Source organism: Taeniopygia guttata, chromosome 27 (genome assembly GCF_048771995.1).
Source record: "Taeniopygia guttata chromosome 27, bTaeGut7.mat, whole genome shotgun sequence".
Taxonomy (NCBI): domain Eukaryota; kingdom Metazoa; phylum Chordata; class Aves; order Passeriformes; family Estrildidae; genus Taeniopygia; species Taeniopygia guttata.
This window is the reverse complement of record NC_133052.1, coordinates 2797110-2810031: the sequence shown is the minus strand read 5'-3', so window position 1 is coordinate 2810031 and position 12922 is coordinate 2797110. Positions and strand designations below refer to the sequence as shown.

Here is a 12922-nt window from a genome sequence, read left to right as displayed (position 1 = left end):
AAAAGTGACCATCAGGTGTCCAAGGGCACATGGGTGTTCAGTGGGCTGCAGGGTGATCATTAATATGAAAACATAAATATACCAAATAGGATTTGGAATTGGGTTTATGCCCTAGCCCTTTCATCACTGAATTACCTCAGAGTGATATGCTTATAGTCTATAGCATATAGTCTATAGCATATAAGAGTTTGTACTTTGGAGCTGAGAACTGACCATTCTGTCTGCTAAATAATTTGCTATTATCTCAAAATAAGAAATCTGATTTCTGTATTTGGTGCTTTTTATAATACAAATCTGAAGATCAAATGTAGCACTTCTGGGTGCAGGTTTGGGCATGGGAACCCTCCCAAGCCAGTATATTTTTCTTTTGAAGTTATTTTGATAAATGGAAAATAGTTTTTTCTTTGTCCTGGCTTAATTATATCATTGGATTTGTCAACTGAAATGTGTTAATTTTTGATTTATCCGCACTCAAGGGCATGGAGTGCTTTTGGGGCAGAAAAGAGCGGAAGATCAAAGGTGTAAGTAAAGCATTTCTGTGGAAATGAGCTGATATCCTGGTCTCAGTGACTCGGGGCAGTGAAAGCAGAGGATTAGTTCTTTGGCAGCTGTTTATGTACAGTACATAGCTCTGGACAGGTGAGGTTTCATAGGGAAGAACTTTGTGTGTTTTTGTTCTCAAGAGGAAAATGTAAACTCCTGGGACTGAGAATCCAGGTGTGGCACAGGGGCCTCCCTAGGGACAAGGAACATTATTGGCACAGAAAGTTTGAGAGAGAGGGAGATAATTTCAAATATATTTTTATCCATAAAATATCTTGGCTTGCCGTAGTCCCTGGTGGCATAATCATTCACAGAATGTGAAAAATATCAAATAGGCTTCTTCAATTTGTTTTTTCATGTTAATATATTATGAAAAGCAAATTGACACTTCTTATTTATTTGAAAATCAGGTTTTAATGCAGTGAAGCTGCTGTATGTTTGAGTGGGAGTTCACATTCAGAAAAGGTGTGCTGAACTCATGCCTTAAAAACCTAATAGTTCCATTTGTATCTAAGTTGGAAGCAATTATGCATTCATAGCAGGATGATTTGATTTCTTTCCATCAGGGTACTCAGTCACTATATAAGTAAACTAAAGTCTTCTATGTTGTGACTTACAGATTTTTATTAATGCTCCCCGAGAAAAACAACAACATCAGCAAAAGATTTGAGATTTTGGCATTTTTTAATCCGTCTGGGGTTTAGGGTGAATTAGATCAGATTCTTTATAAACCTTTTCGTTTTGGCATCAGTTCCAGGGAACTCAGAGGCATCTTTTCTGCTGGTGCCATTTACATCTTCTCTTCAAACTCTCTGACCTCAGAGGAGACAACCTTGCCATCAACCACCTCCTCCACTATTGTCTTGATCTTCTTAAACTTACTTGATTCTGTTAAAGAAATTGAAAAGAGAAGTAATTTAATGCAATGTGCATGACAATATTGTTGCAGTAGTAGCAGTCGATGAGGAAAAGTCAAAAAGCATCTTCAGTCCACAGGTCCTTGAAGTAAACTTTTGCAATGTGTGGGGTGTGGCTTCTCCTCTTTCGGATATTGAGTATGTTGCCCATAGACTGTAGTGGGTACTGGGTTCAATAACTCTCTAGCGCTCTTGATAGTTTTGCTTTAGTTTATCACAGACTTGTAGACCTAAAACCTTGGAATAGACTTACACCAAATTGGAAATTTTGGCTATGAAACTGGATATGTTACTTGGAAGTCTCAGTGTTCCTGTGCAGCTAGCAGGGAGAAGCAGATGCTTCTGCAGTTCTCCAGAGGGGAATTCAGTAGCTTTCTGTTGTTGTCTTGGCTCTCTGAGGACTCATAGAATGAGAGAATGGGTAAGGTGAGTCTGTGATTTTACATTGAGTTGTATATATAAAACCAGGGTTGTATAGACCTTATAGGGCAACCATACAGTTGATTGCTTTCTTGATATGAGATTCCACTGGCTGATTATTTGCTCTGAAGCTGTTGTTTTATATCAGGCTGCTTAATTCCATAACATTTCAACAGGCTGCCATCAAAACAGAAAGAAGTTGGTGGGACATACCTTTTTCAGCGTCTACTGCCAACGATATCTCTTCTAAATGCCTGTTCAAATTGTAAATGAGAAAATGTAAATATATGGCAACTCATGTATTTAAGAAACATCCTTGTGTATTTCCTATGTATTTGATCAGGACAGCTAATCCCCTTTCATCAAGACATTGAATCAGAGGATAACTCAGTAAAATGAGTTCTCTCAGTTGAAGTGAAACTTGCTAAGCATAAGCTGTAGGTACAGTTAATCTGCAGACTCATCTCTGCAAAGCCAGGACTTCAGGTCATGCAGGTACACCTGATCTAGTTCCTGAGCTAGAACAGCTGAACAGGAAGAATCTTGGGGGAAGTTCCACTTTCTGCTTAACCCACGCAGACAAATTGATCAAAAACTGCACTACTGGTGTTCCTGGTACGTGAACATCTTACCCAACTCCCCAGCTCACAGAGAGACCATCTGTAGGCTGGGAGAGCCACCTCAAAATTCCACAGCAGCTTCAGTAGCCCAGCCTGAAAGGCAGCCTGCTCTGATTCTGGCTGAGAACTGGACAATGGGACTTCTCACCACAAAGCAGTTGGAGAGAGGCAGATTTGACACAACACCCAAACCAACACGCAAAGCCATGTGTGTGCTCACCCGCTTTCCTCTCCCTCCAGCAGCCGGCGGTATGTAGCGATCTCCATCTCCAAGCGAGTCTTGACATCCAGCAGGATGCTGTACTCACTGTTCTGAGCCTCCATGTCAGCTCGGAGCTGCCTCAGCTGAGCCTCCAGACTGGAAATTGCTCCCTGTATCTGGTCAAGCTGGTAACTGTACCGTGCTTCTGTTTCAGCCAGAGTGCCTTCCAGGGTCTGTTTCTATAGTGCACGGGAAGAACAGTGACATATTATTCAGAGACATATTATTCATTTTGATTGTAAATAACATTTTCATTGATTCCTCTATTTATCTTTTTATCCTCTATTTATTACACCTCTGTGTAACTCTCTGCTATCTACAGTCCTTATCTTGCTTTTTGTTATTTACCATGGTCAGCAGGGACTGTAATTCCAGCTCCAGGTTCTGGAAGACCTGTCTCCGTTCCGTGATCTCTTTCCTTTGGACCTCCAGCCGCTCAATATTCAGGGCAACTTCCTGGTTCAGTTCTGCTGTCTGGAATGAGGAATGGAGGGACTGTGAACTGCAGCCAGGCATGACCAAGGCTCTTGCTGATGTTTAAGCAGTGGACTTTACCTGCTTTTCAAAATGTTCTTTGGCTTCTTGGCGGTTCTTTTCTGCCATTTCTTCATATTGCTTTCTCATGTTTTCCATAACAGCTGCGAGATCAATGCCGGGAGCAGCATCCACCGCCACGTTCACAGAGCTGCTCGCCTCTCTGCGCAGCCTGTCACGGTCCTGCAGCAATGGGGACTGTGTTAGCACCAGCTGCAGGGAGCTCTCGCTCCTGGGCATTGGACACAAACTCAACATCTACGCACATAGGACTAATCCTTAATAGTATCTTGGGGCAAGGCAACTTAATCACCTTGTAAATACTGTTTAGTGCACCTCGCAGAACAGTTCACTTACTTGATAGCAATAAATGTTATACCATAGATAAATGTATCATAAAAATGATTTCCTCAGAACCAATCTGTGGAATGAGGGCAGAAGTCACGGTTCCCATTTGTGTACTTTTTGGGGTAGCAATTCCTGAACCATAAATTTTTCTTAGAGAAAACCTTTACTCCTTCATTCCTGGAATGGAGGAGTGTTCAGCCTGTGATGCCTGATAGCTTGAATGTCCCTTTGGGTCACACATGGTAATGCTGCTTCTAGAAAGGATAGAAATGCTTCCTAGTGAGCTTGCTTGTGTTTGCCACTCAAAGCCCCTCTCCCTGGCAGTGGTCAGCTGCTCTCACCTCCTCGTGGTTCTTCCTAAGGAAAACGAGCTCCTCGGTTATATTCTCAATCTGGGACTCCAGGTCAGCTTGGGTCAGAGTCAGATCGTCACGGACACGGAGCAGTCCAGTGATGTCGCTCTCCACACTCTGCCTGAGCAGGTGTTCATTCTCAAACCTGTACAATACAGTGCCTTTTGTCATCATTGGAATGCAACAGTTTGGAGTAAATGTTAGAATCGGTAACCGCTTCTAGAATCAGTAACCACAGTCATTGTGAAATTATACTAAACTTAAAGTTGGAAAATGTTCACTTCTTGTCACTGATTCCAATAATAAGTGGAAGCTTTCCTAAATAAGAGGATCATGAAAGAGAATTGATATAAAATCATGGAACTTACTTCAGCCTAAAGTCATCAGCAGCCAGCTTGGCATTGTCGATCTGCAGGACAAGTCTGGAATTTTCCATCTGGGCAGCAGAAATCTAAAGGGAATGGTGGATAAGCAATGAAACTTCGCACAGAAATTCACACTTGATCCTTTCCTGGGAATGAATACTGTAAGTGGGCTTCATCCTCCTTCACTTCAGCTGTCTGTTGGTCAGCTGGCTTAAAGGTAAGTTCCATCTGAAGTGCATGAAAGGAATTAGGGATGTCCAAAAGACAAATTGTCCTGCTATAAAATAAGTGTATTGAATAGTTGGGATGAACTGTTCTCTGAAGGTATCTGCTTTTAAATGCTGGGAAGTAGAACTGATAAAAAATAAAAGGGAAAAGACTGAAGGAAGTTCTGGAAACATGATTTGACAAACCTGTCAGTTGATTGTTTGGAATATTTCATTGTTTCCAGTGGTCTTTAATTTTTTTCTGAGTGCTTGCCCTTCTTTTCTAATAAACCACTTTGAAATAGACTGTTGCTAAAATATATTTGAATATGTAGTTTGCCATTAGTACTTTTTCTAATTAAAGCCACCTAAGGCAAATATCATAGAACTAGTAAATTTTGAGTCACAGATTTTTCAGGTATGAGATTACTCACAACTGCAGGCATATTACGAATGATTACAGGTATTACAAATTATCTAAAATCTGTCACTAATATGTAGCTGATCAAAAATAAACATCTTCCCAATTAGGCCAATTTGGAAAAGTATATTTTCTGCAGCAGATTATTCTCTATTTCACTGATAATTGCAATTCCTTTATTTATGGAGGGCTTTATGATCTCTTACCTTGTTTCGGAGTTCATCAATTGTTTTGAAGTAGGAGCTGTAGTCCTGCCCTATGCTTGTGGTGTTCTTTTCATACCATTCCCTGATCTGCCTCTCAATCAGGGAGTTTGACTTCTCCAGTGAGCGCACCCTCTCCAGGTACGCAGCCAAGCGATCGTTCAGGTTTTGCATCGTTGATTTTTCATTGCCAGCGAGCAGCACATCGCTCCCAGTGATGCTGAGCTGGAGGCTTCCTCTGAGGCCTTGGCCAGAGCTGGTGCTGGCTGATATGCGGGTGCCATAGCCCCCAGCTCCCCCATAGACACTGGGTGCCTGGATCTTCTGGATGGACATTTTCCTGGAGGTCACACTGCTGACACTGGGTGCAGAGGGCTGGACACGGCTGCTCGTACTCCACTGCGTGCTGTTGGTGGAGAATGCCATTTGTGCTCTTTGTCTTCTGGACTGAAGCAGGTAAATCAGCACAGACTGAGACAGCAGTGAGGAGCTGAGTGTGCACTGTGCACCTTTATACAGGTCCAAGAGGAAGCACAATGGCTAGAAACCCCACCTATGTTGACACAGAGTGTCACTGGTCTCAGTACAAAGAGCACACAGGATATTGCCCCCCCTCCCCATAATTTGAAGGGGTTCTCATCTGTTCGTCTGTGTTTGAGGAACACTCCCTGGGTATTTTGCTTGCTTTGTTATTTTGTATAACAGATAAACAAAAAATGATCTGTTGAATCATTTATAACCATGTACCTGCAGCCAACCCTCTCTGTAGCCCTTTGAAACAAATGAGTAGGTTCTTAGCCCCCTGTGCAGTGCATGAATTTAAAATGAGAGTTGCTTATATGTGACAAGAGACTTAAAATATTTATATTTCTGTTGAGTAAGCAATAACTTGGGCCTCAGGGCATTCTAGAACAGTGTATAAATTATTATAACAGAGGCAGCTGTACTACCATGTGACTTCATTTCATAGCGAGCACAAACCAACATCTGCACTGCCAGTGAAGAGTGGAGGCTGTTGCCATCAGCTTGGATTGAATATACATTTGTCTGGTATAAGAAAACCATTGCAAGTTGAATTTGAGCTTTCAATACAGCTGAGATTGAGTGGAAAGGATATTTCTTTAAGTAAGGTGGGAGGAATGAGAATATTGGAAGCCTTCACAGCCCACTGTTTCACATGTAAGATGCTGAGATCCATAGCGTGGCAGGAAGTGTTGAGTTCCAGCTTCCAGCAGAATGATCCTCCAGCTCTCCAGTGTGGCTGAAGTTGAAGCAAAACAAGTTTCCCTCCTGCCTCATCAGAGACCATCAGCTAACAAGTACCATGCTGGGGGGTCTGTCCCCAGCCCAGGGGCTGTGGTCATTAACAGGAAACCAGCTGCCTTTCCATGGCATGAAGAGACTCAACCATCCTGCTGCTGATCATGTGGAGGACACTCCTGAGCTGACTGTGGAGCACACTTGATACAGAAAGTGCATGGAGAATTTGTAAAACAAGGGAAGAAGCTGATTGCTGAGGGGTTGTTAGTGGTGCAGGAGAGTGGGTGGCAGGAGGTGCAGCTCCTGGGGCATTGCACTGACAGTGCTTATGTGTGTTACTGATGTTTTCGGGTAGAACAATGAACACACATGGCTTGTGTTAGTGAGAGCAGCTGCTGTACCTACTGATCTCCCAGCTTGGGGCAAGGAAATTGTGAGACACAGAGCTTTGGAGGCATTGAAACATGTATTGGAGAGCACCCAAACCAGAATAGTTTGGTATTAGGGAATACCCAATATATTAGGGAATCAGTACTGCCAAGTTTTTAAAGTTACTGTGCTAGGGATTAATCTAACTGGTCTTGACTCAAGGCAGAGAGTTAAACTCTTGTACTTGGCTGTTCTGGAAACACAGCTTCCAAACCAAAGCAATCAGTGTGCAGGGCAGGACTTTTCTTTCCAAGAGGATGCTGTGGAGTGTCTTTGGACCTTGAACTTCTTTGGGTGTAACTTGTAATAAAAAACCCCTTATGAGATGTGATACCAAAGTACAGTGGCCAAGACATTTAGTGTGTCACTACAGAGAATTAGGGTGGGTTGTCTTTTGTCCATTGAAATTATTCAGGCTGAGTAAGAATTGCTCATTTTAGTAGAGTAGACTCTACACCTTTAGACTGTAAGAGGAGTACAGAAGAGATCCTGCTGGTATTACATCCCTTGGCTCTGTATCTCACTGTCTAGATCTCTGCAGGATTCTGTGGCAATCTGTTTAAGAGCAAACATTCTGCTTTGTCTTCTCAGTATTAAAATTAGTTTCCATGTTACCTGGGTGATATTGTTTTAAACATAATTTGGAGGTTCTATTTCTTTTTATTGTGTGAGCAAATGAAAAAAGAAGTCAGTGATCTGAATGAAGGTGAGCATCAGGCTTGGGTCAGACATTTGCCCTGTGTTATGGCTCTGCTGCTTTTTTTCAAGGTGAACCTCCAGCAATTATTTTCCTATGGACTGTTCAGCAGAAGCATCCAAGATGTATACAAGAGGAAGCAAGGAGCAATGGCATAATGCAAACCCAATGTGAAAAGATACAAAGCTGAATTTTCTTAATGTTCTTTTTATTCTCATCCCTCAACTGTTTACTGACAATTTCTCTGGTCTTATCATTTTGCATATGCTTCTATCCTCCCCAAAAAGCCAGAATATTTGCAAGAATACTTGCTAGGATCAGGATAGATTAACATCAGAGGTGGGGTTTGCTCCTGGTTTTGGTTCAGTACACTTTTTTCCATGAGCCGTATCTTGATTGGTTGTATCAATTAGTGGAAACTGCCAGAGGGAGCCCTGCAGCTGCAGCCATGGCTGTGAGAGGAGGACGAGGCCCCAGCCGGGCTGGAGGGTGCGGGGCTCCTCAAGGCGTCAGTTGGGAGTGGCCTCAGCATCCTCCACTCCTGGACTATGCCCAGGAATTATCTGCAAGAACATGGGCTGCCTCATTTTTATTTATTTTTTTAATTTTTTGGTTGTAAGAGTAAGTTATCTAAATAGATGTTGGGCAACCTAAAAATACATTGTCCAGTACTGCAGTTTTGGTCAGCATTGAAGAAGTGCTGTAACAGTTTGCTGGTGCTTAGCTCAGCAGAGCAGTTTCAGATCCAGACTCATCTGTGGGAGCTGTAAAGGACAATCTGTGGGTTCACAGGTAGCACTTCCCTTCAGTGTTGTGCTTGGTCAGGGTGGATTGCCTATAAACGTAATAAAACATTTATAGCAACACTAATGATTTGTTTGATTTAATGAAGAAATGTCACCCGTGTGACAGAAGTTTAATGTGCATTAGAGGGCCATGGAGATAAGTTCTGCAGGGCTCTGATAATGTGGACGCCATTCCATCTGACTCACCTGTGCTAACCAGCCATGGGCAACCAGTCTGGAGAGTTCAAGGAAAAAAGACACACCCAGCTATGGGTCTGCATTTTTGCTGCCTTTAGGTGGAACAGATGCTTTTCTTTGGCTGACATAGAGACTGAAATAAAGCAAAGTCTTCTAGTTCAGTCAGTAGAGATGATCCATTCTAGGAGTGAAATCCAACACCGTTTTGCTGGTTCCTGTCAATCCCTGTGTTTGAGTTTAATATCTTAAGAGTTTGATTCTGGAAGAGCTACGCTACAGTCCTGAAAGGACATTGCTATGCAAAATGCATTCAGGAGAGAAGCATTCCATTTTCACTGTTCCAGCCTTATTCCAGTATTCAATATTTCTGGGTCTGAGATATTCCCTCCTTCTTTTCTTAACTACCTTTACATCTCTTGTTAATGCCAATGCCCGTGAAGCCTGCTCTCTCCAAAGAGCAAAGCAAGGTATTTCGTGGTTTGTTGAATGGGATCAGAGGAGAGAAAGTTCTGGATGATGTCACCAACTCAGCTGGATTCACCTAGGCCCTGAACATTTGCAGTTCAAGATCTTACACTGTCTGCCTCACGTATTTTTTCCCCCTCATTTCCCTCTCCGTTTTATCTTTTGTCCAATGAAAATATCTCAGTCATCAAACCACTACATTTTATTTCTTTCTGCTTGGAGCTTTGACCAGAGGGGTAAGTTAAAACATTACATATTTATGGTACTTAGAGAGGTGTTCCAGCTCCTGGAGTGGTGCATGAGGCAGTGTGTGGGTTCCACCCCTCCCCAGCCACAGGTGGAAAATGAAAGTCAGGAGCTGCCTTTCCTGTCTCAGCTGCTCTCTTGAACAGAATCAGATCTCAGTGCCAACAAAAACAGCTCCAGGCCACACAAACGAACCTTCTCTTTTTTCTTCCCCAAAAGTGCCATTAAGATCAGCTCCATCACAGGACGGCTGGCAGAGCTCTCTCCCTTGGAAAAACCCCGGGCAACTGAAGTATCAAGGGAATGAGAAAACCAGTGAATGGGAGAGAATTCCAGCCTACTGACTCTCTCAGTTCCATAATGCTGGAGTAGTTCAGTATCCATGAAAAATATTGCGTATTTCCGTGATTCAGGAGGCAAATACAATTTTCATGGCCCTGTGCAAATAGGTACACACTGATTGTACACTGTAAAAGATACGTACAACCACACTGTATTGCACATGTTCATATCCGTGTAGATTTTTTGCTTACTAAAAAAACATCTTGGGGTTCTGGGGATCTCACTTGTGTCACACCTGAAGCCCCCAAATCAGAAGAAAAACTCAATTTTTTTCCCCAGGGTAAAATTGCACTCATAATGCCAGGAGGTGCCTGGGCAGCTGCAGCTTCTTGTTTGGGGACTTCTCTGGAATATCATCCTTTCAGTGCATCCCAGCGATCCCACGGCATCCCCACTCCCGGGGTTTGTACGACCAGGAACAAGCTATCGGCTGCTTACAACCCAAAATACCCTCCCAGCATCAAGATCTGTGTCAGGAAAGCAGATACCAAAAAAGCAAAATAAAGGAAACAGGCCGAAAATCCGTCTCCATACTCCCCTGGAGGGAGTGTGGCACTGCTAATAACGTTCGCTGCACAAATACTGCAGCAGAAATTTCCAGCAGAAATTGTTCCCCAGCCGCAGGACCGCGGAGGAGCGGCAGGAGCAGGGACAGGCAGCGGGCTCCGTGCGGATCTACCCGATTGTCACTAGAGGCCACCACCGGCCTTCGGAACGGAGCTGCCTCCAGCCCTCCCGTGCCGAGCACCGCGGGAACATCCGTGCGGAGCTTAACGAGAGGATAAAACTTACGGATTGCATAAGAAAATGGCTCATAGTATCCACTTTCCTGGCCCTGTATCCACAGGAAATTTAGTTGCATCGCTGTTGTGGCCAAATGTTTAGAGGAGTATTTATTTTTAGAGCCACCAGCCATAATGACGGAGTTCAGTGCTGTGCATGGAATGGGTTTGGGAGCAATGGCAAGGAGAACGGGCTATCTTTCTAAATTCTGACATGTAAGTCTTTGACGACAGGGAGTGTTCATAATCCTTTTGAATTACACCCTTTTATATGACTGATGCTTGAGTATCTCAATTTTTAGGTAGCGATAGGCTGTAGACATTAAATAAAAGGTTTCTTTGTTTGTGTTTTTAAGGTTTTTGTTCTCTACAGTAACAGAGATACGCTCTCAGAATGTCTTGAAACTGTTTCTTGTGAGATTAACCCAGAAGCAGAGCCTGGGGGCTGGAATGGCTTTCAAAAATTACTAATTTTTCTCATTAATAAGAATATGTTCTCTTTCCTACACAGATAACTTTATGATCACAATTTCTGTCTGCTTGCAGACACATTACATATTTCCTGCTTTGAAATTGTTCTGGCAAGAGTCACTCCCAGTTTTTTGTTTGATGCATTTGATCTTTTCTTTTCTCATAAGTTGTTTCAGGGGTGCAGAGCTGAGTCAAAGCTGGTACTTCTCTAAAGGCAGCACACCTTTAACTTCTGTTCTAAGGAAGAACTGTAGTTTGTAGCTACTTCATCCTGTTTGTTTCTCCATTTCCCTGCCTGCTCAAGCTAATTATGCCTCTTAATTGAAACACATTTTTCCAAATTATATTCCTCATTTTTGTTGCTTTCTATAGAGCCTAATTACAGCCCGTCACATCAAGTCCTTTGGACTTGTCCTTAGGACATTGGAAAGCAAAAAAATTTACCCCCGAAGTCTATATAGTTATTGAAAGTATCTTTACCACAGCTGGTGTTATGATTTTATGCCTTTAAGCTTCTGATGCATATTCAGACATTCAAAAAGCAAATTAACATGTCCAGAAGAAGGATCCCTGCACCTGTCTCACCATTAGGTCATGTCTCACACTGGGAGCTCCTGCCATAGGGACACTCCAAGCTGTCCAACATTGACACTTCTGTTTCATGGAATACTTTTGCAGACAATTTGTTCGTGCCAGTCCTAGGCCAGGGGCTCAAGTAGGTAATTTCAATATAGTCACACAATTAAGGCTATCATAAAAGTACAACTTGAAAAGAATAAAAAAAATTACAGAGGGAGGAATGATGGGGAAACAGCACATGGTAAAACTTTAGTTAGGATTTCACCAAGCCAAACATCCAGGTAGAGTCAATAACTAAGATGCTTTTGCGGTATAATGCAGGACATGGGGGGACAGGGAGTGCAGCCTCTCCAGCATTATTCTTTCCTTACTTCCCTGTTTATATATTCGTCCTTTTTCTAAATGATTCATACACAGGAACAGGCATCTCCTAGCAAAACTGTAGAAACCTTTATAGGTCAGGGTGTGGACATTGTGAAATGTTTTACCGGCTCTTCTACCTATTCTCTCTGCTTCAATAATCCATAGAACCCATGCGTTTAGCAGTGCTACAAAGGCAAGATTTCTTCTCTTTCTGAAATGGCTTTGTTAGTTTTGCATCTGCATTAACCAGGAAGGCAGAAAGCAAAAATTTTCATTGTACAGATGTGGCTGTTGATAAATAAGGCTGAACCCCAGCAGTGTGGGGCCAGCTCCCCAGAAGAATGTGTGATTAATAGCACAAACCATGACTGCATTACCTCATCGCACACTTCTTCCAGGGGATCAACACTTCACTTACCAAAGCTGCCTATTGTAATACACCTTAATAAGTTTTAACATTTCTACAAGTGAAATGAGCTGTGACTCATGCCCAGGCTGGAGTGCAGTCAAGGCTCTTGGAAATCATGCTGAGGATTATTCCGTGCAGGACTGCCTTAAATGGCAGGTGAAACTGCAAGGAGCCAGCTGTGAACGCTGATGGTTTCAGCCTCCTTTTATAGGCTGAGTTCCTGTATCTTGTTGGTTTGCAGAAGTATTGTTGCATCATTCACTTAGACTGAGAAAGGCTGTTCTATTCTGCTCATGTTTCTCTGCTATCCTTTTCCATTTATGGGAAATAGAATTTATTCACTTGGAGGCTGTTGTTTTTAATAACACTTCAATATTTTTCAAATTGCACTTTCTTTGTGCCTGGGTCTGTCACTTTCTTGGTGGCGAAATGGCACTTCTGTATGCATGGGATGCTGAAGAAGAACAAATAGAAGCTGGCAGAGTTCAATCAGTTTCAATACAACGAACTAACAAAGTCATTTTTCAAGCCATACATTATCACAGTCCTGAATATTTCCTTCCCTTCAAGCCACTGCTCTGAAATCAGAAGCAGCACTACCTGTGCTCCTAAAGTCTCCCAGATGCTACAAAGCCACCAGAGCCGCCAGCACAGGGTTCTGTACAGGACTCATTTCAGTGGGCTGCTGGCACAGGTGCATTGAA

The 12922-nt window shown here is 42.7% G+C and overlaps 1 protein-coding gene across 1 annotated transcript; it reads right to left on the bottom strand.

Moving 5' to 3' along the window:
- Positions 1-1142: 1142 nt before the first annotated feature.
- Positions 1143-5701, bottom strand: LOC100226488 (keratin, type I cytoskeletal 20). Its single transcript, XM_002194038.6, has 8 exons — positions 5196-5701; positions 4366-4448; positions 3986-4142; positions 3318-3479; positions 3111-3236; positions 2721-2941; positions 2094-2134; positions 1143-1431 (listed from the first exon to the last, which is right to left on the bottom strand). Exons 1-8 carry the CDS (start codon positions 5616-5618, stop codon positions 1334-1336), a joined length of 1311 nt encoding a protein of 436 aa, XP_002194074.6. The 5' UTR covers positions 5619-5701; the 3' UTR covers positions 1143-1333.
- Between the last annotated feature and the right edge of the window lie 7221 nt (positions 5702-12922).

Excerpts from the sequence above, each read along its gene's own strand:
- LOC100226488 (XM_002194038.6), bottom strand. The coding sequence starts at position 5,618 with ATGGCATTCTCCACCAACAGCACGCAGTGGAGTACGAGCAGCCGTGTC. Across the intron at positions 4,143-4,365 it reads GCTGATGACTTTAGGCTGAA|GTTTGAGAATGAACACCTGC; the intron begins GTAAGTTCCATG and ends TGTATTGTACAG. Across the intron at positions 3,480-3,985 it reads TTAGGAAGAACCACGAGGAG|GACCGTGACAGGCTGCGCAG; the intron begins GTGAGAGCAGCT and ends CCATTGCTGCAG.